The sequence below is a fragment of the Perna viridis genome, chromosome 6 (assembly GCF_037379345.1).
Source record: "Perna viridis isolate PV_CMFRI_1.1 ecotype Kerala chromosome 6, ASM3737934v1, whole genome shotgun sequence".
Lineage (NCBI taxonomy): Eukaryota > Metazoa > Mollusca > Bivalvia > Mytilida > Mytilidae > Perna > Perna viridis.
Window position 1 is genome coordinate 23,849,863 of NC_142450.1, and position 23,573 is coordinate 23,873,435.

Consider the following 23,573-nt stretch of genomic DNA (forward strand, 5'->3'; position numbering starts at 1 on the left):
TCATTTTCAATGGCATGCAGTTCTAGTAGGGCATTCTGTAATGCATGGTATTGAACGTCTCTAATATGAACAGGTTTTCACTGTATGGAAATTCAGTGGAATATAAACTGGGTTGACATATCTTTGTTGTAAATTAAGGATCAAAATTAATATCATTTTCCATGTAAAATATATATTGATGACCACCAATTTATAAAAAAAGTAAAAGAACAAGAAATTTGATCACTTTTAGATGTTCAAAATGTGTTTTGGATGTTATGTGCCTTGGGATGTTTTATATGAAGATAAAAATTGTTATTCCCCACTTTGATTAAGTCACATTTAAAAAATGGAATTTTAATTCTTTATAAGTACTTTCTGTTGTAATTCCTACCTTGCTATGATGTTGTTATATGTATGAGTTTTGCCCTATCCAACATAGTATAAAATGGTAGAGGAAGAGTTGTCTGCACTTAGTGGCATGTTGAAAACATGGTGTAGGACATCTAATGGCATGCTGCTAAACTTGGTTAGGAGCAATTCATGGCATGGCAGCCATATATTAACAGGTGCTAAGCATGTCTTTGGTGCATTTGATTTTAAGATTTTTTAAACTTACCAATTTACTTGTAAAATGTGTTAGTTCAGTGTGTATTTACATCTTGGTTATCATAGTTAGATTGTTAAAGCAGGTTAAAGTAGTAAAATGATTGTCTCCCTTTCATTACATAAGGAAATTTTCTTTAAAACCACAAATATGAAAACAAAAATGAAACTGTTATCATAGTCATATTTTGTCATGTTATCTTTTTATCACAAAATGCAACAATGAACATGTATGTAAAGGATTATTAGATCTGTAGTACATGTCTGATTAATATTTTATTAGCCCCCGTCTTCCTCAAACCAGAGGCTGGTGAGTGGTAGCACTATTATTTTCTATTTTAAAAGTATTTTTATTGCCATAACTTGTGTATGCTAAGTGTGAATTGAGAACAGTTATTTAATATAAGGGTTATTTTGGGGGCTATTTTAGAAAATGGCTTGTCTATACACTTGTTTTTTTTGGGGTTTTTTTTTCACTGTATCTGTTGTTCAGGCTGTTCAGGTAGCTTATACCAAATATTTCTGGACCTAGGGTAAGAGACACCACCCTTACAGATCATTGGAACATTCGTATTCAGCATTTTACATCAATATAATGTAAGCATTAAAGTAACTTGGGCTGATGTCATTCTGTTTCAAATGAAATCTTGGTAGGCTCTGATGAAATTGAATATGATATAAACATATCACTTATTTCAGGAGTTATGTCCATTATTCTAGGTCTACCTCTTTAAGGAGTTTCTCAAGTTTTTTCTTCTTTTTTTTATCTGAGATGAGGTTAAATGAACTTTTGAGCATTAGTATTGCCAAATTCTATAAGGTTTTATATAAATTCTATAGGACATTTTCCAAATTGCTCAAACAATTAAAAAACTTGTTGTTAGATTCCGTACGAATACTTATCTTATACTTTCAGATCTTAAAAAAAATTAGGTCATCAAACTTTTTTCTTGTCATTCTTAGAAAAGAAATCCTGAAGTTCCAATGAACCAATGGGAAATAAATCTTGTAATTTTTCTATTCATAGTTTTATGTTAAAATTTATTTCATGTTGATGTAATGAATTTTAAAGTTTTACCTCATATCAAACACCTGCTCATTTGAAGAACTTGCAAGATGCCAGGAAGGTTGGTATGATAATACCTGAAGCCCATCCATTTTAAAGTGATCAGATTTTGATCTTTACACAGTTGTTAAGAACTACTGTGTAATTTATTATTAAGTGGAGGTAACTTTTTGGAATAGGTTATCCACTTTCAATCCACTTTAATAAGATATCTACATTGCTATGATATGTATTTGTATTCTTCTTATGGAGATAGAACTAGGATAAGGGAAAAAACTCTTGAAATCTGTGATATGTTTGTATCGTATTCAATTTCACCAATGCCTATCAAGCTTTCATTTGAAACAGAATGAAGTCAATCCAAGTTACTTTGATGCTTGCATGAGATTGATGCAAAATGCTGGATACAAATGTTCCAATGATTTTTTAAGAGTTGTGTCCCTTACCCTAGGTCTACCTCCTTAAGATTAGGAAAATAGTACAAAAAAAGGCCTATAGGATCTTAGTTTTTGCCCTGTGAAATAGGCAGTTTCAATTCACACTTAATTTACATAGAGAGGTTTATATTTGAAATTATGATTGTTGTTTGAATGAACAAATTTTTTATCATTTTGTTATTTTTTTCATTATTCTATGTGTAATACCATAATCTTAATTGACAGTTGCTATGGTTACCAAGTAGTTAAGGGAATGAAATTTTTACTTTTTTATTATATTTGCCAACCTGAACTCCTTTAGCACTGAATGTTTTTTTATCATTCTATTTTTCTACATTCTTAGATCACCTTTTTTCATTTAGTATTCCTAAAAACATTGTAGGTATTAAAATATTAGTTGATTTACAAAATGTCTCTGAAGAAATAGTTAAATGTGCCTTTAACATGGTGTTTTTTATTTCTTCATTTTACCATTAGATTTGTTCATGTTTACTTTTTTTTACTTTTCTTTCAATGTTCTACTCTTATTTTTGAATTAATTTTTTTTAATGTTTTAACTTTTTTCATCATAATGGCAGAATTATCAGGTATAAGACTAGGATGTAAAAAAAAACTTCTGAACTGATTTTTTATTCTCAATGTGCATGAATTTATTATTCTTTAATTGCTTGGTTGTATTAATCATACAATAGTGCTACACAGTAAGTGAAGGATAAAAAAAATCAACAGGCATCTGTGATTCAGTTGAACTAAACATTACATTTTACATTTAGCCCTCCTGCATAGCTATTACGCTTGATTAGGAGGTCTTTTAATTCATTTTTCCAAGATGGAAAATTCTTTGCAATAATCTGTTGTTTTGAATTCAGGACATTTGATGGTCGATGAGACATAATCTTGATTTGTAGTCATGAAAATTTAAAAATTATATCCACTTCAAAGTGATCAGAAAAAAAGTTTCTAGGATGTTATTAAATATAGTTGCCTCCCTTCTCATAGTATTTATACATTTTAATTTTTACAACACCCCCTTAAATTGAACCCTTGCTTTGCATTTTAATACATATAAAGGCACAACAACATTTGACTGAAATTCTGTTTTATTTTTTTTTATTGATTACATTTGATTATTTTCATCGAATTATTTAAGGTTCTTTTTTAATTAAAGTTGATCATATCTTTTCTCATTTTTTTTTATTGTTTTATGTCTATAACATATTCTTGAGAAATTGTTGTGTGCAATGTACAAAATTCAATGTATAAAACACACAAAATTGTGAAGAATATTTTTTCCATGATACTTGTAATTTTACTCATTCCATTCTTGATTTTATTGAAAATTATCAGAGGTCACATACATTTTATGTTTCATTCGAAGTCATTAAAAGTCCTACTAACACTATAAATTATGTACTTTAGACTATTATTTTTTAAGTTATGAAATAAAAGATTATTAATTTTATTTCTCTATAACAATCCAGTGGCTTTTTATGAACTTGATATACCTAGTGTTTGTTTTTCTGTTATAGACAAGAATGATGGTGCATCATTTTCACGGTCACGGAGTTCCAGTATGTCAAGCCTAGAAAATGTATCAAAAGAAGCTATTCAGTCCCTTTATTTTGCTGATTCTTATACTAGAAAAACAGGTAGGTATTCTGGTCTAGGGTCTTCTAAGTGAAAAATTACTTATACAACTGCCAAAAAAATAGTTAAATCTTCAGAATTTATGAAGTAGTGTAAACAAACTTATATTCGTAGGTGATTTATTGGCCAAATTTCACACAGTGAAAATTGGGTTATAGTATGGTGAATATTGATCAGACTTTTTTCAGCAACTATTAATGGCAGCCTCTTGATATTTGGTAACCAGCATCAGGAATGGTCCAATATTGTGGATTCTGATTTCAGGCCTGGCAGGCATTTACTTCCTGTTTAACAAAACTCAACCATTTCTGTCTTTGCCCCACTTTTTGCTACTTTTGCAAGCAAGAAAACACAGGAAAAATGCATCACCAGGAGTAAGTCTCTTTCTGCTGATAATAGAACACATCTTCGAGAGACATGGAATTAAATAGCTGCAAATTGGATTGGTTTTCTAGTCAGCATAAATACAGGGGTTTATAATATTTGTGAGTCATTCATCAAGTCCTAAGATGTTGATCTGAGTTCCATGGAAAGTAGAATTATTTTCAGACTTTAATATTTTTTTAACTTTTGTGGTGATTGATGTGACCTGTGAACATATTTTGTTTTCATATTTGCACTTTATCCACCTGAATTCAAAAGTAGTGTCTAAAGTACAATTGAAATTTGTATATCAGAATTCTCTATTGTTAAAAAATCCCAAGTTTAAAGAGTAAATATATACAGAATTTGCATATCCAATATAATTCTTTTTTTCAACGACATGAACTTAGTTTTGAAAAGATAAATTTCTGAAGTAGACTATTTTTTGCCTATCTGCTAATACACATGTGATACCCTAAATGTAACTCAGTCATTATTTGATTGTAGATAATTTTACATGCCCATGTTTATGGGTGGGGACTAGCCTGGGGTCAGTGCTGGTCATTGTGCTAAATCTACCTCCCCCGGGAGACCAGCGACTTAGTCAACCTGTCATTGTCTCACCTAGTGGTAAGTTATCACTATGCAGAAAAAAGTAAGATTCCAATGAAATGAACCTTTGTTAAAATTTTAATGTCTCTGCAATGAAGTTGTTGGTAGCCTGTCTATTTATTGTTCTCTCAGTGGCTATCTGACCAATCTGTCCATTCTATACTTCTCAGTTTAATGTAATTGTTTGTTCTTTTAACAAGGGTTTTTTTTTGTTTTTTTTGGAAATGGCATTTTCCACCATTTCATGGATCTGGCAAGCTACAGTGACATTTGTATTATGGTACTGTACCCTAAAAACATTATACTGATACCTTATCAGTTGTTGTTTTCCAACTTTTTTGCAGGTACAATATTCAGGTTGAAAGGAGCAATATTAACCATGTCTTTCTTAGATTGTAATGGGGTGCTAATTCCTTCTGTTCATAAGCCATGGAAGGAAACAGAACAAAAAGAGACACCAACTAAAGAACCCAAGACGCCAAGTAAGACATGAAGTTAAAAGGCTAATGATTTATATTGTATTTACTGATTGTTCATCTTTGTCAGAAATATGATAGATACTAAATGACTTATAAAGACATGTATTAGAAAAACCTATTTAAATATTCATAAAGATCATCTTGAAAGTTCTTTTTTTAAAATGGAGATTGAACCATTGCAATGTTGATTTAATTTTATTGATAAATTCATCATATTTTCTTTCAACAAAAGAAAGTTGACTTTAAATATCAATTTTTGTGAAACAGGACAAATGTCTATGGCACAGAAACCTAGGATCTCACCTACATCATCAACAGAGGTTTTTGATAAACAGTATGCTGTTCTATGCTCAGAAAAACAAGCAAGAGTAAGTCAGGATATTCATCATGTAGATAGTTGATTACGAAACTAGTGTTTATTTTTATATAAACTCAGCATCGATTTAAAAAAAGGGAGTATTGTAATCATGTATGTAATTTCATCAGAGAAAATAATCTATCAGTTACAGAAATTAGGACTTTATTTTAGAAAGATAGGAATTAATGCTACACATACTTGACTCTGTATTATACCCTGTGACATGAATATGAGATACATCATTCTGAGCAACTTCAAGAAAGAAAATTTAACATTGTTTATGATTTTTCATAATGATTTAGTAAGAAATCTTAATCTAGAGTTGGTACCCATGTAAAACATACCAACTATTACATGTAATTATAACAAAACAAACATACATACTGACAACCAGCTCACTGTATTACTAATCATCATAGCAAGACATGGCCTCTAACTCAGGCAACTTGATACTGGTGTGGCAAACACTACCCTGTGCACCAGACACCAGGATGAATTTTTTTCCCAGATTTTACTGTTACGATTCTTTTTTTACTGTATATTTAATTCTGATTTTGCCAATTGCCGCTTTGTTTGTTGACCTCAAAAAAATATCCTTGCGAAATAGCATGGAAAAGGAACCCATTCAACCAAGTCAAGGCATTTAAGTTGTAAAATAAAACATAAAGATATTAAGGATGCAGCAATTTAGGAGCAAATAACAGAAACAAAAAGTAAGCCAGAGCCTGTATCTACATCAGCCATGTGTTGTTTATTCCAGCCTATTTTATTATATGCTGTGCCCTAAACTTACTGTGAAATTACTATTGTTCATAGGGTAACAATTTTCTTGATTTTTGTGGATATGCTTAACCACCAAATTTGTTTCCCAATGAAAAGAAAATTTTCTTTGATCTGTAAACTGAAATCTCAAGACAAGGAATTCAAGAACCCACGAATTTGTGTTTCTTCCCTAATCCATGAATATTGGTGTCCTTAAAGTACTTTCACAATATGAAGATGATCTTTGAAATTTACATATTTTGCATAAATTTATAATATTTTTGTTCCTTGTGTCTGCTGTCTCTATAGTTGCCATGTTGTTACTACTTTTAGGTTGTGTCCTTGCCATCTCAATCATGTCAATGTTACTATTTTTAGGTTGTGTCCTTGCCATCTCAATCATGTCATTGTTGTTACTATTTTGAGGTTTTCTCCTTGCCATCTCAATCATGTCAATGTTACTATTTTTAGGTTGTGTCCTTGCCGTCTCAATCATGTCCATACAAAACAAGGATAACAGACTCATCATTTGTTGTCAGAGCTGATGTGGTGTCTATGAGAGGTTTGTAGAATTTTCTACTACAAATTTCTGTGAACTTTTTTATGAAACTAGTTATTTCACTCTTAACGGCTTCAAAATATGCTAGAAATTAACATTCTATTGTTTTGTTGAAGTTATCTTCAATGGTTAATTGAATCTCAATTCAGCTATCTATTTTTTATTGAAAAATTTCAATATTGTTTGTTATAAGGATGCATGTGTTGACCAACTGACTAACATTGTAGAAATTGGTACTTTTTAAATAGTATTCTTTGTAAGAATCATGCAAATTCTGTATTATGTGATACACCGCAAAAGAGGCTACACATTTTAATTTTTGTTATTAAGTTACTTTATAGGTCTATATAATGAAATGTGTAATTATTCATTCCAATTTGTCTGCTTGTAGTAGATAATCTATATTGAAAATCCAACAGTTTCTATTGTATTTTAATGTCATTTATCTCCCTTAGATTTGAATTCTATAGTATTTTCTGTATAATTTTAATCTCCTTCGAACAAGTATTTTATGAAAAGCCACATGTTAATTTCTGTTTGCTGTAACATTTTAAATAAACTATAAAATTTTAAAATGTGTAGGCTTTCCAACCATGAATTACATTTTGCATGATTCTTATCTGGAGTTGTACTTAACTGTTGGAATCTAGTTAACTCACCAATGGACAAGTTAATTGAGTCAAGTTTTTAACCATAACATCCTTTTAATCGTTCCATTTCCAGATAGCGTATGTTTAGCGTGCTACGTTGCCAATGGACGGATTATGTCATTTAGTTTACCGAGCCTTAAGCCTCTACTAGACATAGATTTCTTAGCATTAACGGATCTCCGGATCGCAAGGACATTTAGCTTTAGTAGCAATGGCCATGCCAGTTATCTATGTTCTCCAACAGAAATACAAAAAATTTCATTTTCTGCTGATCTTAGGTAAGGCGCAGTTAAGTTTGTAAGATGTTTTATTATAAATTACTTATGTGTTTATTTTGCTGGAAGCAAGATGAAAGAAAATGTAAACATTCCTTTAATTTCAAAATGGAATCCCAAATATTTTCGTCATAGAAATTGTTTGAAATTTAAAATTATAAACTTGTTATGATGTATTTGATTCATTTACTAGAATCCCTCAAATCTATGAGTAACCCATATGTATTGGACAAATGCAAATCATGAGGCTAATAGAAGTTAATGGAAGTGAAGTTTTTGTGGAATATTAAAATGTAATATTGAGAAGCACCTAAGAAACCTTCTTAAAAAATAATGTTAGCTGTATTACAGCAAACAACTCAAATTTTCATGAAAGTTTCACTGCATTGTTAACTTCTCCGGCTCTGTGTGCCAGAAGGATAAAACATAACCTGTTATCCTTTGAAAAAGTTCATGTGGGAGATTCTCCCTCATTTACACTGTCTCATGTGCGAGATTCTTACATAACAGCAAATTTTGGATGTAAAAAATCGGTTCAATAAATTTGATCAAAAAACCTCCCCATTTCTTAAATTTTTGTGGGAAATTTTCATTTTTTCACTGGTTTTGTAGGAGTCTCTCCCTTTGTGTGGGAGGGTTACCAGGTATGTTTAAGTTGGTATGAAAAGTATATGATATGATGAGTAGTGTATTCTTGTTTTTAATGAAAGAATCAAAGATTATTTCCCCATTATTTTGGATCATGCTAATTTAACAGTACAATAACAGTTTTTATCTTTTACACGTTGAGTTACCTGACCTGAAGCCTATAACTAGCTAGCTTACTGTGACAACATTATAATTCTGTGAATTTTCTTTCTTTAGTATAACATATAACATGTGTATGATAGAGAAAAATGGATATTTCAAAGAAACTTAACGATTGCTTATGGTTCCATTTTTTTCTAATCATCAGATTATCAAATGACATTTATGGATAAGAAAATGTACTGAGAAGTATTAAAGTCTGAATTTTTCCATTTGTGAGATTAATAGTTTACAAAATGGCTTTGACTTTGTTTGCAATAGAAAATCATTCTTAAGAGTAAAATTTTAATAACTTGTATTTCATACCATTTCAGTGATAATTTGAATGAAATGTTAGGCGACCTGTTTGTGGCTACTTGTGAAACTCCTGAGGCACCAAGACAGGGTTTCTTTAAAAATTTGTTTGGTGGAGGAAATTCTACATTGGACAGAGAAGATTTATGTAAGTATTAAAAAAATGATTACTTTAACAGAGTCTTCAGGTTAAAGATTTTTACAAGTAATTAGTATCATGCACTCTAGTGAATTTTGGGAATGTAAGAGATTTAACAAATCTGAAATAATGAAATGATCCATGACATCAATGATAAGCAAAGTATGACATTAAAGAAAAAGAAATAAAAGATGTGGACAAATTTTTAATTAATGAGCAACTTGGACTTCGCTGTACAATATGATGAAGATATCACTACTGGATATTCAATTTTATACTTCAATCATTCTATTTAAGCAACCAAAATGCTTCGACAATTACAAGTTCAAAAAACAGTGTAACTTTGACTCTGCCTACTTTTCTGTCTTTGCTCATTTACTTTTGTTACTTTATATTTATGATTTTAGTTACTTTTTGTTCTTTGTTGTGAATGTCTGTTTTCCATGTCTGGTCTTTGTCCCTGGATTACATTCTTTTGATTACCGCTATAACGTTGGTTCCCTTGGTTACTCCTTTGCACGAACTTTACATTTAATTTAGCCTCACTATAAGCGCCAGACATTGAGGTAGAAAAAAATAAACACATCAGTTTAAAATTGAACTCAATTTTCTGTTTTTAGCATTGAAGTGTAAAGAAAATAATAGTATTTACCAGAAATAAAAATGATATGATAACATTTGGAATTCCTTGTATTTAACTGGTACCCATATTCTTAGCCTCATTTATGTATTGTTTTATAGTCAACACACTGACATTGATCAATGAAGTCTAAAGCTTTACAGTTTTAAAATGTACAAACAACATTTGAGGAAAATCCAATTTGCCAAAAAGCTTCCCTTAAAGGTTTGAAATCAAAAAACAAAATTTTATTTTAGTTGGTGAAGCAGGAAGTGGAAAATGTTCCCGCGGTACAGCTGTTAAAACTCCCGGACGAACTAACATGCAGTATTTACAGGACCGATCTGCTGGTATGACAGGGGAAGTTGGTAAAGCCCATAAGGTAAAAATAGTGAAAAATAATAAAATAAAATCTTAATGATAGGAATTTTACTATTTTTTTTAAGTATGTCTCCCCCACTTTGATGAAAATCCTGCAATAATTCAGTTTTCTGCACTTTGTTTTGTCATTCTTGCAGATGTACATTTGATATTTGGTACATAGCTTTACCATGACAGGGTTCAGATCAAGCTTGATTTTTTTTTTTTATGAGTTACGGTCCTTGGACTTACAGGGTTAATGCATACGCTATTATGCTTGAATTTTGAATTCTGTTTTCTTCAACAGATTTTTCTTCTGATTGGGAACTTTGTATTGCCATTCAATACTCTCAGAATACTTGTTTTATTTGTAAAATAATACACCTTAAAAAATGGAAGTCAAGAGTTTCCTCTTTTTGCATGGGTACTGATTAAAAACCTTAATTGGTCTGAAGACTGTCGTTACCTCTCTTTTAATGGAAGTTTTAGCTGCGAAACGTAGCTCTAACTATTTTTTTGTATTTTCTTATCGTTAGATCGCAAAATCAAAAAAAAAAAAAGATCAAGAGCTACAATTTCGCAGCTATGGAAATTTCAACTAAATGTTGTGAAATTAAGTTTAAAGCCTTGTGTACTGTTGTACACTGACAACATTTAACCATCTTTTTTTCAGCTATTTTTAGAAAGAGGAGAGAAGTTGGGAGAACTTGGTGAAAGAACTGAACTAATGCTTCAAAATGCAGAAAGTTTTGCAAATGCCTCTCATGCAATAATGTTAAAATACAAAGACAAAAAATGGTACCAGTTCTGATTCTCAGCTCTCTCCCAGTGGATGCCAAGTCATCTTAGTTCATATAGTTCGAAGTCATGTTGGCATTGTTCTGGATATTTACCCTAATGCAACAAATGTTGGAAGCAGGATAGAAGATGTGTTGACACTTGTTGTCACCATGGCAACTAGAATGTAAACAGGGATGTCAAAATGATACTTTGATTGTGCAATAATTAAAAACTTGAATATTTATCTTTTTAGTGGAAGTACAGTTATTTTTTTCATCAGAGATGTTTTTAAATTTATGTTTTTTGTTCTTTATATTTTGTTTCAGATATGTGCTCATTTCTTCCATAAAAAAGGTTACTAAGTAATTTTAAACAGAAAATACACACAGTTTATTACTCTATTAAAACATGATGTTCTCGGATTTTCATCTTCATTAATTTTGTATTACATCTTTCAAGGGGTACTTTATGATGTACAGTAACATTGTTACATTTACATAAAGAATATCCAGAAAATCTTTTAACAGTTTTTACAACATTGTAAGACTTGAAAAGTACATGTATTTTGCAATTCCTTTGGAGCTATGCATTGTCAAATTCCAGCATTAAATGTCCTTAGAAAGTAATCAGTTCATGTACCTATGAAAAAGGCTGTTTTAATGAAAGGTAATAACAAAATTACCAAACTGTGAATATCATTGTATTTCTTCCTTCCATGTCTAGAGTGCAATACACACATATATATACCTAGTGCAATACACAGTAGTTGTCACAGTGTACATGGTCTATCAGTCATTTAGTTGCATTCAATCATTAGAAAACTTTCTTGTCATCAGTTTGTTTATTTTCAAATTGTTTATTTTCCATTCACTCTGTGAAACCATAAGACCTCAGTTTGTAGACTATTATGTTTGTTAATGGTAATGCTATGATAAAACTGTAACATCTTATACCTGTGATTAATGTACCCTTGTAATAAAAGTTCCCCAATCATGTAAGTTTTAGGGAAAATTGAATGTGCGGGAACACCATAAAGTCAGGGGTAAACTGTACTATTTTGGAACTATGCATGATTTTAAAAATAATGTTGCTTGGGAAAGTATTTGTAATGAAAACCCTAAATAGTTTTAGCAGATTATAGATTATAGGTAGCAAGTTTAATTTTTAACATATACTCAGAAATTGCTGAGCATGATTACAAAATATTGGACTTCGTAGAAAAAAGGCTCTCTTCAACTGCTTAGAGAATTCTATGATAATAATTGTAAATTTATAAATTTAGGAACTGAAATTTTGTCACTCAGTACAAAGAGATATATTTTCATTTTAAATGGGAACACTAGGTAGTCAGTTATTAATATTATAAGCCAAGAAATTTTTGTCCTATTTTAATTTCCCAGTACTTTTTCCATCAGTCTGCTTTTGTACTGTGTTGAATTGGTGACCATCACCAAGAAAATGACCATCTTCCTTGATCAAAATTCTTGCATGAGTTTTTAAAATTAAGTGTGAAAACTGAACTACCTAGAAAAAAGAAGTCATGATTTGTTTTAATCAGAATTTTTCTGCTAGTGACAACATTTTTCCTTGTTAATATATTGTTAAGTTTTTAAATAATTTTATTTTAGTAATACATAAAAAAATGGCATTTATTACATAGAATGTAAAATAATTGTTAAAAATTTGATTTTAATATATTATATATATATTTAGGCTGTTCTATTAAAAGATGTAAGGTACTTGGGGCAGGCACTTTTTCACCCGGGGAGCCACCCATACAATTTGTGTTTAGGAGGTAAGGGACATAACTCTTGAAATCGTTGACGTGATTGTATCATATTAAATTTCACTAAAGCCTATCAAGCTTCCATTTGATACAGAATGAAAACAGTCCAAGTTATTTTGATGCTTACACATCATTGATGTAAAATGCTGAACACAAACATTCCAATGATTTGAGTTGTGCCCCTTACTCCATAATTTGTCCAGAGAACTGGATATCCATCCATATACAAAGTGCTTTCCCTCTACTCCTCATATGTTTTACAGGAACAGCCTTTATGGTCGGGTTATAAATAGATATTTAACATGACAAAACTTTTCAAAAAAGGGTGTGAAAAAGGAAAATTTGTCATTGAATTTCATTCACCAATAGCTATTCGGCAAATATCACATGTTATAATATTGGTGAAAATTGACATATACAAACTTTATTTGCAAGTATAATTTTTCAGTTTATTTAAAAAAAAGATGTACTGGTTAGTGGGTTTTGAAGTATTTGTATATTGCTATAATCATCATATCTAGAGATTATTTTAAAAAAAATTTTACTTTAAACTTCTTACCATAGGAGTTTTGTACCTAAAAATATAACTCTTGTTGTTAATATTGATACTGTAGTGAAAATCTTCAGGTCTTTCTAGTCTTTTGCCCAGATAGTATATTCTGTAGTGCAGTAAATTAAGGTTTTGATAGATTCAGCTAGTCTAAAAGATATTATGGCCAGAGAGTAACTTGTTGTTTTAATTTCTTTGCTACTTTTTCAAGTAATACTCCTTTGGTTAACATATTAATGTTGGATGGTGTATATTATTACATTATGGCCCAAATATTCAATTTTTGTGACATGTAATTTGAGACTTGCAAAATTATTCATTTTATTATTTTTCTCATCAATCAGCTATATCAGTTACTGTAAACGTACTGATTTTTGGGGTGTCCTAATTTTCACTATTTTTTGCGCTGGACAGAAAATTGTGAAAATAGTACACATGAAATTGATTTTTAACACCATGTAACGTTAATCAATTTTTTGAAACTGCTAAAATTGATACCTGTGAATATGTTCACTTCACAGAATCAGCAAAAATTAGTATAGTGTATGTAAGTCTTGTCACATGACTCTGTAGTTTCACCAGAGTGGGTCCTAATATACCATTCAAATGCATGAAAATCTTGTATATTTCAACATGATAAAAGTGTTAAGAAAAGCAAAAGATAGAAGATCTTGCATTGTAAGGTAGCATTAAGAGATCCTGAAAATGAACAATAAAATGCAGATTGGTCAGTGGATTTAATATGTTCTACATTGAAATTCCAATAAGGAAAATGAAACTACATATAGAATGAGACTTATAAAGCCTAATGTCAATTTTTTTTTTTTGTTCTGATTTTCATGGTTATTTGGGAAAAATTCAGTTCATAGATTCATGAAGTTGTGAATGGAAGTGGCAACTCCATTATACAAATAAATTGGAATTTGGGAACTAAATTTCATGGATTGCTGAAACCCACAAAAACCTTAAAAATTTTGTAACCTACAAATATTGATACTTCTTCATTAATGACTGATGCCATTCATTGTGTGAATTTCAGTGATTGGATGATAGTAGTACATGTATGTACATGCTTGCTAATCTGTGGTACAATTTCGTATAAAGTTTTAAATAAATGGTGTTTTTTATGGAATTAGATTTCTTGATCTACACGTAGTTAACATCATCTTAATCTGTTAAAAGTAAATTTATCTTTATATAAATGAATACATTGTAAAGTTATTTCTGTACAACTTTTTGATAGAACTTTGCTGGCTTGTAGCCATGTTACTAATTACTAGGACAGGTCATATACTACTTTTGAAATTTGTTTGATTTTTTAGGGGGTGGAAATTAAAAAAGTTTTAAAATTTGAAATTTGAAGAAGATCTATGGAAATGAGTATGTCTGCTCTAACCTAGAGAAAAAAAAGTAGAAGAAAATTAGTAAGCAAAGAACTTCTGTTTAATTATCATGTTCCGGTAAGTTTCATTCATTGTGGTCCTTATTTGAAAAATTAGTATATTCTGGAAGTGCTATTTATCATTTATCATTAATTTTTTTAACTGTAGATAAGAGCAGACAGTAGTACAAAGATATAGCTTTTGCATTCCATTTTGCATAACAAATAAAATGGCACTTACAATTAATATGCAGAATTTCATGTCAATTTGCTTTCTTCATCTAAATTGTTCATTACATTTAGGATGAAAATGGGGGATGGCTTATTGTTTGCAAAATTAGAAAGAATAACTATTAGCGTTATGATTAGTTTAGTTTTTGTACTTGTAGATAAAGTTATGTAAATAGAAACCTATAAGATGTGTGTGTATAGTGTATATGCTTGATTTGTACAGCCACACTGTTGTATATAGAAGCTACTTTCACTTTCATATTTGACCTTTGACCTATGTAAAAATGACCTTTGTATTTTTTACTTGGCATTGTGGGATAAGGTTGCTCTAAGAACAAACTATAATTTATTTATTATTATATTTATTTGTTGTTTTATGGACAGACAAGTTACTGTGTATATTGTGAAAAACTTTCAAAATATTTCTTAAAATATTCCTAGCGTTTACTGTAGTCATTTCTGTGCTTTATTCTAAAAAAAGTTGATGGTCAGTCTTTAATTGCATTCTTTAAACTCACAGTATTCTGCTTTGCAGATTACACCTCAAAATTGATTTAAATAAGAAACGAAAGACAATTAGGGGAAATAACTCATATGAGCTAGTTGTTTGCATGGACTAGCATTTTTTATTTTATTTCAGGGGCAAATGTTTGTTTTTTCATGTTGCCAAGTTTTATCATTTATTTCATTGGCATTGCCTATGGCCTTTTTATGGATATTTCTGTTAAAAACTTTCCAAAAGAAGTAAAAAAAAAATTGAACTTGAAAACATTAAAAAAAAATAGCATTTATAATTTTTAACCTGATAACTTCTCACAGCATAAATAGTAACTTGTCTACATATTTTAGAATTCCATGTTATTTATTCTGTTGTTAACGTTTTTGTTAAGAATGTATTTATATAAGACACAGATATCATTGTTGAATTTTGATAAAATAAGGTATATGGGACCTAATTGTGATATCTTAAGAATTCCAGAAGGATCAGGGGTATTATAATCAAAGTATGCCTGGTCAATTGTATTACTTCTGTGTAAAGAGTGTTATATTTGTGGATACTTAAAAAATTATTTTACTCATGGTACCGAGACACGAGACAGCATCAGTGATTAAGTCATTTAAAAGTTCAGGTTAATATTCCAGTGAAAAAAGGAGGTGCCATGGTTTAAGGACTCAACTGAAGATGGTGTATTGATGAACTTTATGCCCTTTCCTGGTTTGGTTTATGTAGACTGTGAAAGATCTTTTATTCGTGTGTACCAATTTTCATGGTTAAGGGAAGAAACATCAACTTGTAAAATCATTACTTTGTGGAATTAACACTATGTCTCACAAGTGAAAAATTTCCTTTTCACTGGGAACTCTGCATAATTCATGGTTTTGCCAAATCAAATAACACATGGGAAATTGATATCCAATGGATAATAAGACTGTCATAGTAGATGGAATAACCCTTACTTTATGTGTGACTCCATGTCTTTTTAAGCCATTTCTGTTTTTTTTACTTTGGACAAACTTAAAATAAATGACACTATGATCCATAAAACATGAACTAAAACTTCCAGTTTTTTGAAATTTTAAAGATAATCTTGATCTTCTCCAAATTAATATCCTTTGTACAGGTAAAAACATTGTTCTCAGGTGGAGTTTAATCAAAGTATGGAATAATGATAAATAGTTGTGTGTCTGTCTGTCTGTTGTCAGTAATATGATGAATCAGTACTGATGTATGTGCTGAAGAAATTATGGTATAGGCATTTGCTTCTACTGATAAAATGTGAAGCTGATATAATTGTATAAGTTTAGAAGATTTTGAACATTAGAATAGATTTCAGTACACTATATTAGAACCAATTCTAAACATTATAAAATACATATCCCACAAACATGTATTGTTAAATAACATACATTTTCATGGTGAGGGCATATTAAATTTTTTAATTTCATTTAATTGATATGTGTTAATAAATATTTAGAAAAAAATGTTCTTAAGTATAAGATGATCTTTTTGGTCAGGTATAAAATTTCTTTTTTTTTTATTAAATAAAACAGGGAAGAGTTTTTCCAGTTGTAATAAGTAATATCTTTAATTCCACACCATATGATAACAGATTGAGAGTTATAAGTTATTTTTCTAGATTGGATGACAGAGAGATGCTTCATTTTATTTTTGCATTTATAAAAAAAATGGTTAAATAGGATGCTTGGGTCTTTGTTTTGTTCTGCTCAGTGCAATTTTGATTTGTTATATTCTCACTTCGATCTCATCGTTATGAAGGGAGGCAATTTTTTTTTATTTTTAAACAGGGAGGTATATAACTCTGCAGTTTGTTGTCTTCTTATCATTACAGTTATTATCTAGTGAAGAAATATGTACATACAAAGTGTAGAAACATTGAGAAATGGTAATAAAACTGAAAATTAGCTTCTTTTTTTCCTATAGCCTCAATATGAAGATTAAATACATACAATGTGAATTTCAGTTTTGATCCAACATCTGGTCATGTAAAGATACATTTAGGGTAGTTCACTGAAGTCCCATGTGTGACCTTGAGCTCTCATCTTTCATCCCAGTGGGGTTAGTTTGTTAATCCTCACAGTGACTCGCAGACAGCATTGTGACAGGGGCACAGTGATACTTCCCTCTGCCTTTCCATAACATCTTGGAGAACATTGAAATTTCAAAACCCTTCAATAGATTTGGTCTTATCAACATGACTGTACTATATACTACTAATACTTTTTCTTTTCAAGTTGATATAAGGGGTAAATTTCAAAGTCTTCTACAACAGAAGTTGACAAAAAGCTTTCCCATGTTGTAAGTATTCAGTTGGCATTTCTAGATTAGAAGCTACATTAGACAAAGTTTTCAATGAAAAATGAATTAGAAGAATTTCTAGGAGTTGTATAGTTGCATAATATTCTTCAGTAGTAGACATTGGAGTGACTAGTTAGGTTCTCTAGCAGAATATTGCATGCATATAAACGGGGTACATGCTGAACCCTGCTGTAAGCTTCCTCACTGGACAGTAAATCTTTTCACCAGAAAATGTGATCTGACTGGCTGATATGTGAAGAGTCAATTTTATTTTAAGTAATATAGTACAAGAACAACCAGCATCCTGTGCAAATCCAATACATTATTTTATAATCATCAAGACCCCAAGATATACTTCCAGTCCTTAATCCCATTTCATTAAGACCCCAAGATAAACTTCCAGTCCTTAATCCCATTTCAATTTTCAGACCATTTATTGATATATATGTATATATTCAATCCTTTTGTTTACTACGTATACGCTTTAAGTGGTGTAACATCTCGTTTATACTCTTCACTTCATCATCCCCATACAATGTTGCCCTAATCATTACCCCCCTTTTTTACACACATTTTTTTTTTTGAACAACATCATTGAAAACACATTCTTTAAATTCTTTATATATTGAAAAATTGTTTTCAAAATTTCAAAATCTTACCCAATCACGACGAATTATGAAGTTCAAAGTTTACCCCTCCCATTTTTGGACTAGACATGTACGTCATTTTCCTGTTTATAAATATGCTCAGTATTAATTGCATGAGTTATTCTATATCTATCCACCGGTTTCCCAATTGAATCTGACTATTTAAGTCGATCTTCCATATTTTTTTTTTCTTTCTTACTTTTTGTACATAACTGGGTACTGTTACACTTAATATTCCCTTTCGTTAATCTAAATGTACTGAACAATTACATGAAATCTTGAGAGAAGACATGGCGACGACTTACAAAGCTAATTTATCAGAATTTGACCAACGGACACGCCAACTTTAAAATCAAACTTGTTCCGCTATTTTCTGTTTAAAGTGCCGTGATCTTTTCAACAGATCTACGATCAAAGTCACTAACCAACTATGACCCTGCTTTTCCCATTGACACAAAATCTTGTGTTTTAAAAGATGAAAGGCAGACCACTTAACATTTACTTTTTCTTTAAAGATTGGAAAGAAAATTGAAATTAAAATTTTCAAAAGATGAAAAAGATTAGATGGGCTATGTCTCGTTTCAAGTGGAATGATCCGACGTTGAGGGTACTCGAAAAATATTAAATGCTATCAAAATAAAATTCAATATTGTAGAAGATTCGTGAAATCGGGCGTCAAAATTATTTTAAGGCAAAGAGGTTCAAATATTTATGTTGACAAATTTAATTGAATAAATATTTAAATGTTTAATTAATCTGCTTATATCGTTTTGACTTCTAGATTCCAAATATTTGGGCCAACATTATACAATTTTCATGTATGATCTTCACACGACAGGAAGCTAACGACGACGAGGGGGAGTCTTTGTGGATCACTAAGTTAGATATCTATTTTGACATACCTCGATAACACAATGAAATAGACTATATAAACCAAAGAAACGTGAAATGCCTATAGTCAGAGTCAATACACTTTAAGTCTTTGATCTCTTGTAGAAAAGATCTGGACCCTACTTAAATAATTTTTGAAATGCTATAAATGAGATCAGAAATGAATCAACTGACATCAGAAGAATATGATTGAAGTTGTATTTCCCGTCGAAATATCACAGAAGACACATTTGCCCAGCTCCTTACACTTAACATAGATGGCCGAGACGAACGTCGCACGCAGGATAATTCTTCCTGCTGCTGAAGGTCATACCAATTTTGAAGGGTAATCATGCCCATACAGTTTTCTATATGTCGTTATCAGGTTTCAGGGTAGGATCTAGAAACCTATGAAAATGAAGGATGGTGTGTGTTTTTCTTAACTAATTACAAATTTATTCTACACATACTACATTATTGATGGATTAATATTTTGGCATCCAAATTGTATGATGCATTCTTAAAAACTGCACAAAGTATAGCCATAGCTCGGGGTAAGACAATGACCAACCCGTGGTGAAATGGAGGTTCCGTGATTTATTTCTTAAACAATATGTCGACTAAAACTACTGTTCAGAGCATTAAAACATAGGCATCACAATCCAAAGACATTATAAAGACTTGAATAAAGGTCACAACAAAATGACCGAACACTAGTCCGATCCACGATCAAGTTAAGTCCAAATTAAATCTGACAAAAAAGATATTACATCACCGGAGTAGCTCGTACCGCAATGGTCCTGACTTGGTTCAGGCATTTAAAACGAAATGGTGGGTTAAATCTATAGATTTTACAACACGCCAAATCCCCCCTTCCATTGCGAGGTGAATACACCGATGCTGATTCAATAGCATTGGCATGCTATGTTATGATCGGTAAATCAGTGGTCATATCAGTACAAAAAATAATTATAAAAAGCAATCATTACTCATTGTTTTAGAAAAAACTGAATATTTTTTCAACCGCGGACTGATATCTGAAAAAAAAAAGAATTTGGTAAGAGACCCTTTGAGGCGCATTTCCTCATACCCCTGATTCAGGAGTCTATCACGCAGATATTTATAGCGTTCAAGGAAATCAGTGTAGTTAGTACTTGCGTTAGCGTAGCGAATCAACTGTGAAATATAAACACCATATGCAGGAAATGAAGGTTAATTGTTGTACAGGTAAAAAAGAGTAATCAAGGGAACCAAGGTTATAGCAGTAATCAAAAGAATGTAATCCAGGGACAAAGATCAGACATGGAAAACAGACATACACAACAAAGAACACAAAGTAACTAAAATCATACATACGAAGTAACAAAAGTAAATGAGCAACTCGGACTCCACTAAAAACTGGGAGTATGGACCAGGTGTACCGGTAGGGTAAGCGTCCTCGGCTTTTCTAGAAACACCCGCCGAGTTGCTCATAAAAAGTCAAGTCCGGGGTAGACAAACGAGGAAAGGAAAACTATGACCCGTTGAATAAATCAGTTTTCATGGTGCAGATGGATACACCATAACGATCCATGAGTTTATGATGACAACCACAAAACTTCTGTAGTGATGACTTAAATCTTGTAGCAACATAACCCTGTTCCAGAAGCCTATTTGTTAGAGTTTTAGCGCGATACAAAAACTCGGCGTAGTTTCGGCAAGCTCTGGCATAACGTATGAGTTGTGATATGAGCACTCCATACGCAGGTGCTGAAGGGATGTTGCAACAGATGAAAGGAAAGTTGACAATTCTGAATGAAAAGTCATCACGTTTGTCGTAAAGTTTGGTCAATAGTTTTCCTTTACCACCGATTTCTAAGTGTAGATTAAGATATGAGGCTGACTTCACAGTGTCTGTAGTATCCTTTATCTCAAGTTCTTTTGGGTAGATGCGATGTATCAAATCCCCGAAATTAGGATTGTTGAAAGATAATACGCCAAACAATATTCTTTCTTTATGAAGAAAAAATTATAATTTAAAAACTAAAGTCGTCGCTCTTATTATTAATCTTAGTACTGAAATGATCATTGTTCTAAAATTAGAGATGTAGATAAAAAAATGCAGAACAAGCTGTTTCTGTAGTCTACTTTGTCTCGTGCTCTGGTGGGTATATTGAGGTAATCATATTAACCATTTACCAAATAGAACGGTTGATAATGGACAATACATCATCAATATATCTGTATGTATTAAAGGATTTAGCATCTTTTATATTTTATTCTTTACGAGATTCTAAAGAAACTCAGATTCGTATGAATACATAAACAAGTTGGCTAGGAGAGGAGCACAATCAGTGCCCATTGGAATGCCAGCTTGATGCAGAAAAACAGCTCCTTCAAATGTGATAAACATGTTATCAATGAGAAAATCAAGCATGCTACAAACTTGCTTCTCTGTTTAGCACACTTAACCTATCAGAGATGTTTTAGAAACAAATATGTATTTGTAACCTAGAACAACATAATTTCTCGAATCAGCAAAAGATTTACTGACGAACAAATCCATTTAAACGAGATTTAAATCTATCATGTGGCAACGTAGTGTAAAGTGTTAAGAAGTCAAACATTTGAAGAGGACTGATTTCCGAAAAAAAAAAACTGCGGGATTTTAGATTTCCAAGTAAATCTTTCACAGTGTTCAGAATTTTTAAGTATCCACATATGATTAATGCCATTACGAGAGTAGGTTTTACTGCAACTGGTTTGGTGTCCACCTCTCACTGCGAACACTATCTTTGTAAATAGAGTTAATGGGCGTTATTAACAAATACAATGTTGTTTGAAGCTTTGTCCGCAGGGACAATAACATATTTGTCATGCAGTTAGGAAAAGTATACATATGCCCCGTGATCGTTTAATACGGTAGTTTACTGACACACTTTTTGAAATTGTCAATACGACTCCGTACCAACGATCAGATGGTACGTATCCAATCTGACAAGGACTTCTGGTTCTTGGTCCTTTTTTCTCTTTATTCATGATCTGGCATAATATTCAACAGCTAGCATCCATTATCATGGTGTTGAAATTATAACAGAGACAATCTTTATGCATAATACAGACAACACAATGTATAACATATACAAACTGAAGATAAAAAAGGTAACAAGCAAAAACCTAAAGCACTTGCAATATGAAGTCTCTAAAAATCCGGAATCCGGTAATGACATCAGGAGTATCGGAGGGTAAGCATATACCGCTTCGCAATCGCCGGAAAAACGATTTGAATGGTTTAGACAAGAACCACCTGACGATAAATTATAGGGTTATTAAGTCTTCAGAGTTTATAAATCATTTTCTAAGCTTTGTAATACAACAGGATGTAATATAATAACGCTTTGCATACCGCCATCAAAAGTAGTCGCGCGCGAGCAGGTTGCAAATTGCTTCGCTTTTATCAGACGAACTCTTGACAGGTAACCACTAATTACCCAAAGATAAGCGGATGAACATTTCTGATCACGGACATGAAAGAAAAAGATAAGAGGAATGTAGTACCTCAACAAAGACGGGTTAAATGGATTACTTCGATAAAACAGATACTTTTGGTTTAGATCACATGATTGGCATTGTTTTGAACAGCTCTGATACGCAATACTGTTGATTTAGGTTGATTAAACGCTACTTAACCCAAGAGCTGTTAAATATTTGAGTTAGATCTGAAATGTAGACATTTAATATGATCACACTTTAGAAGACTGGACATTAAATACACTCTAGATGAAAGATGAAATCATAAGCGAAAATGACCAACAAAAAAAAAACAAAAAAAAAAAAACCGCTACTGCTACTACTACATCTCTTTAACTTTTTTATGACTGTTTTAGGTTTCTTTTTTGTTCCATGACTTTGCTAGATTCGTTGTCGCTACACAAGGGTTTGCTCCCACTATCAAATATGCAACCCCACTAGTGTATAACCACGAAAAGGATGATCCCTGATTTGGGGATGCCTCGCTTCACCTCATTTTTTTTTCAAATAAAATCGAATATATCACTATTTACTGCTCAGCAATCTCTTGATGAATCAAATGAGTAAACACAGGCATCATCAGCAAATACTTTGATTAAATTAACACAAGGATTTGAACATTCAAACTCCATATTTCCACAATCGCTTGGAACGAAAGTGAAACTACTTTTTGTGGTTATATACAGTACTAGTGAGGCTGTATATTTGATAGTGGGAGCAAGCCCCTGTGGTCGCTGTACCCACGACAACCACTTTTTTTCGCTGTCCATTAACCTGTAAAGGCCGCCTACTGACCCTACCAGTGCACCTGGCCCATACTCCCAAGTTTTTAGTGAAGCATGAGTTGCTGATACTTGTTTCTGTAATACATCAATAAAATAACATTTATAATTAAGAAAAACAGGAAGTTCGTTTTTTAATTGTAGGTATAATAAAACATTTCATTGGTAGCCAAGAATGAAAAGCTGATGAAAAATGTACTACTTGG

The 23,573-nt window shown here is 31.5% G+C and overlaps 1 protein-coding gene across 14 annotated transcripts in view; it reads left to right on the forward strand.

Annotated features, from left to right (window-relative positions):
• Positions 1-17,164, forward strand: part of LOC148614157 (syntaxin-binding protein 5-like) — an 88,728-nt gene extending 71,564 nt beyond the window's left edge. For 10 of the 14 annotated variants that reach the window (XM_088588023.1, XM_088588027.1, XM_088588029.1 and 7 more), the window contains 9 exons: positions 3,618-3,737; positions 4,606-4,728; positions 5,055-5,192; positions 5,457-5,557; positions 6,781-6,871; positions 7,592-7,796; positions 8,915-9,042; positions 9,910-10,034; positions 10,686-17,164. In XM_088588023.1, the coding sequence (XP_088444149.1) occupies positions 3,618-3,737; positions 4,606-4,728; positions 5,055-5,192; positions 5,457-5,557; positions 6,781-6,871; positions 7,592-7,796; positions 8,915-9,042; positions 9,910-10,034; positions 10,686-10,823 (1,169 nt within the window). In that variant the 3' untranslated portion in view covers positions 10,824-17,164. Of the gene's footprint in view, positions 1-867; positions 896-3,616; positions 3,738-4,605; positions 4,729-5,054; positions 5,193-5,456; positions 5,558-6,780; positions 6,872-7,591; positions 7,797-8,914; positions 9,043-9,909; positions 10,035-10,685 lie in introns of all 14 variants that reach the window. The other 4 variants (XM_088588032.1, XM_088588033.1, XM_088588034.1 and 1 more) reach the window with 2 other exon arrangements.
• Positions 17,165-23,573: the final 6,409 nt, after the last annotated feature.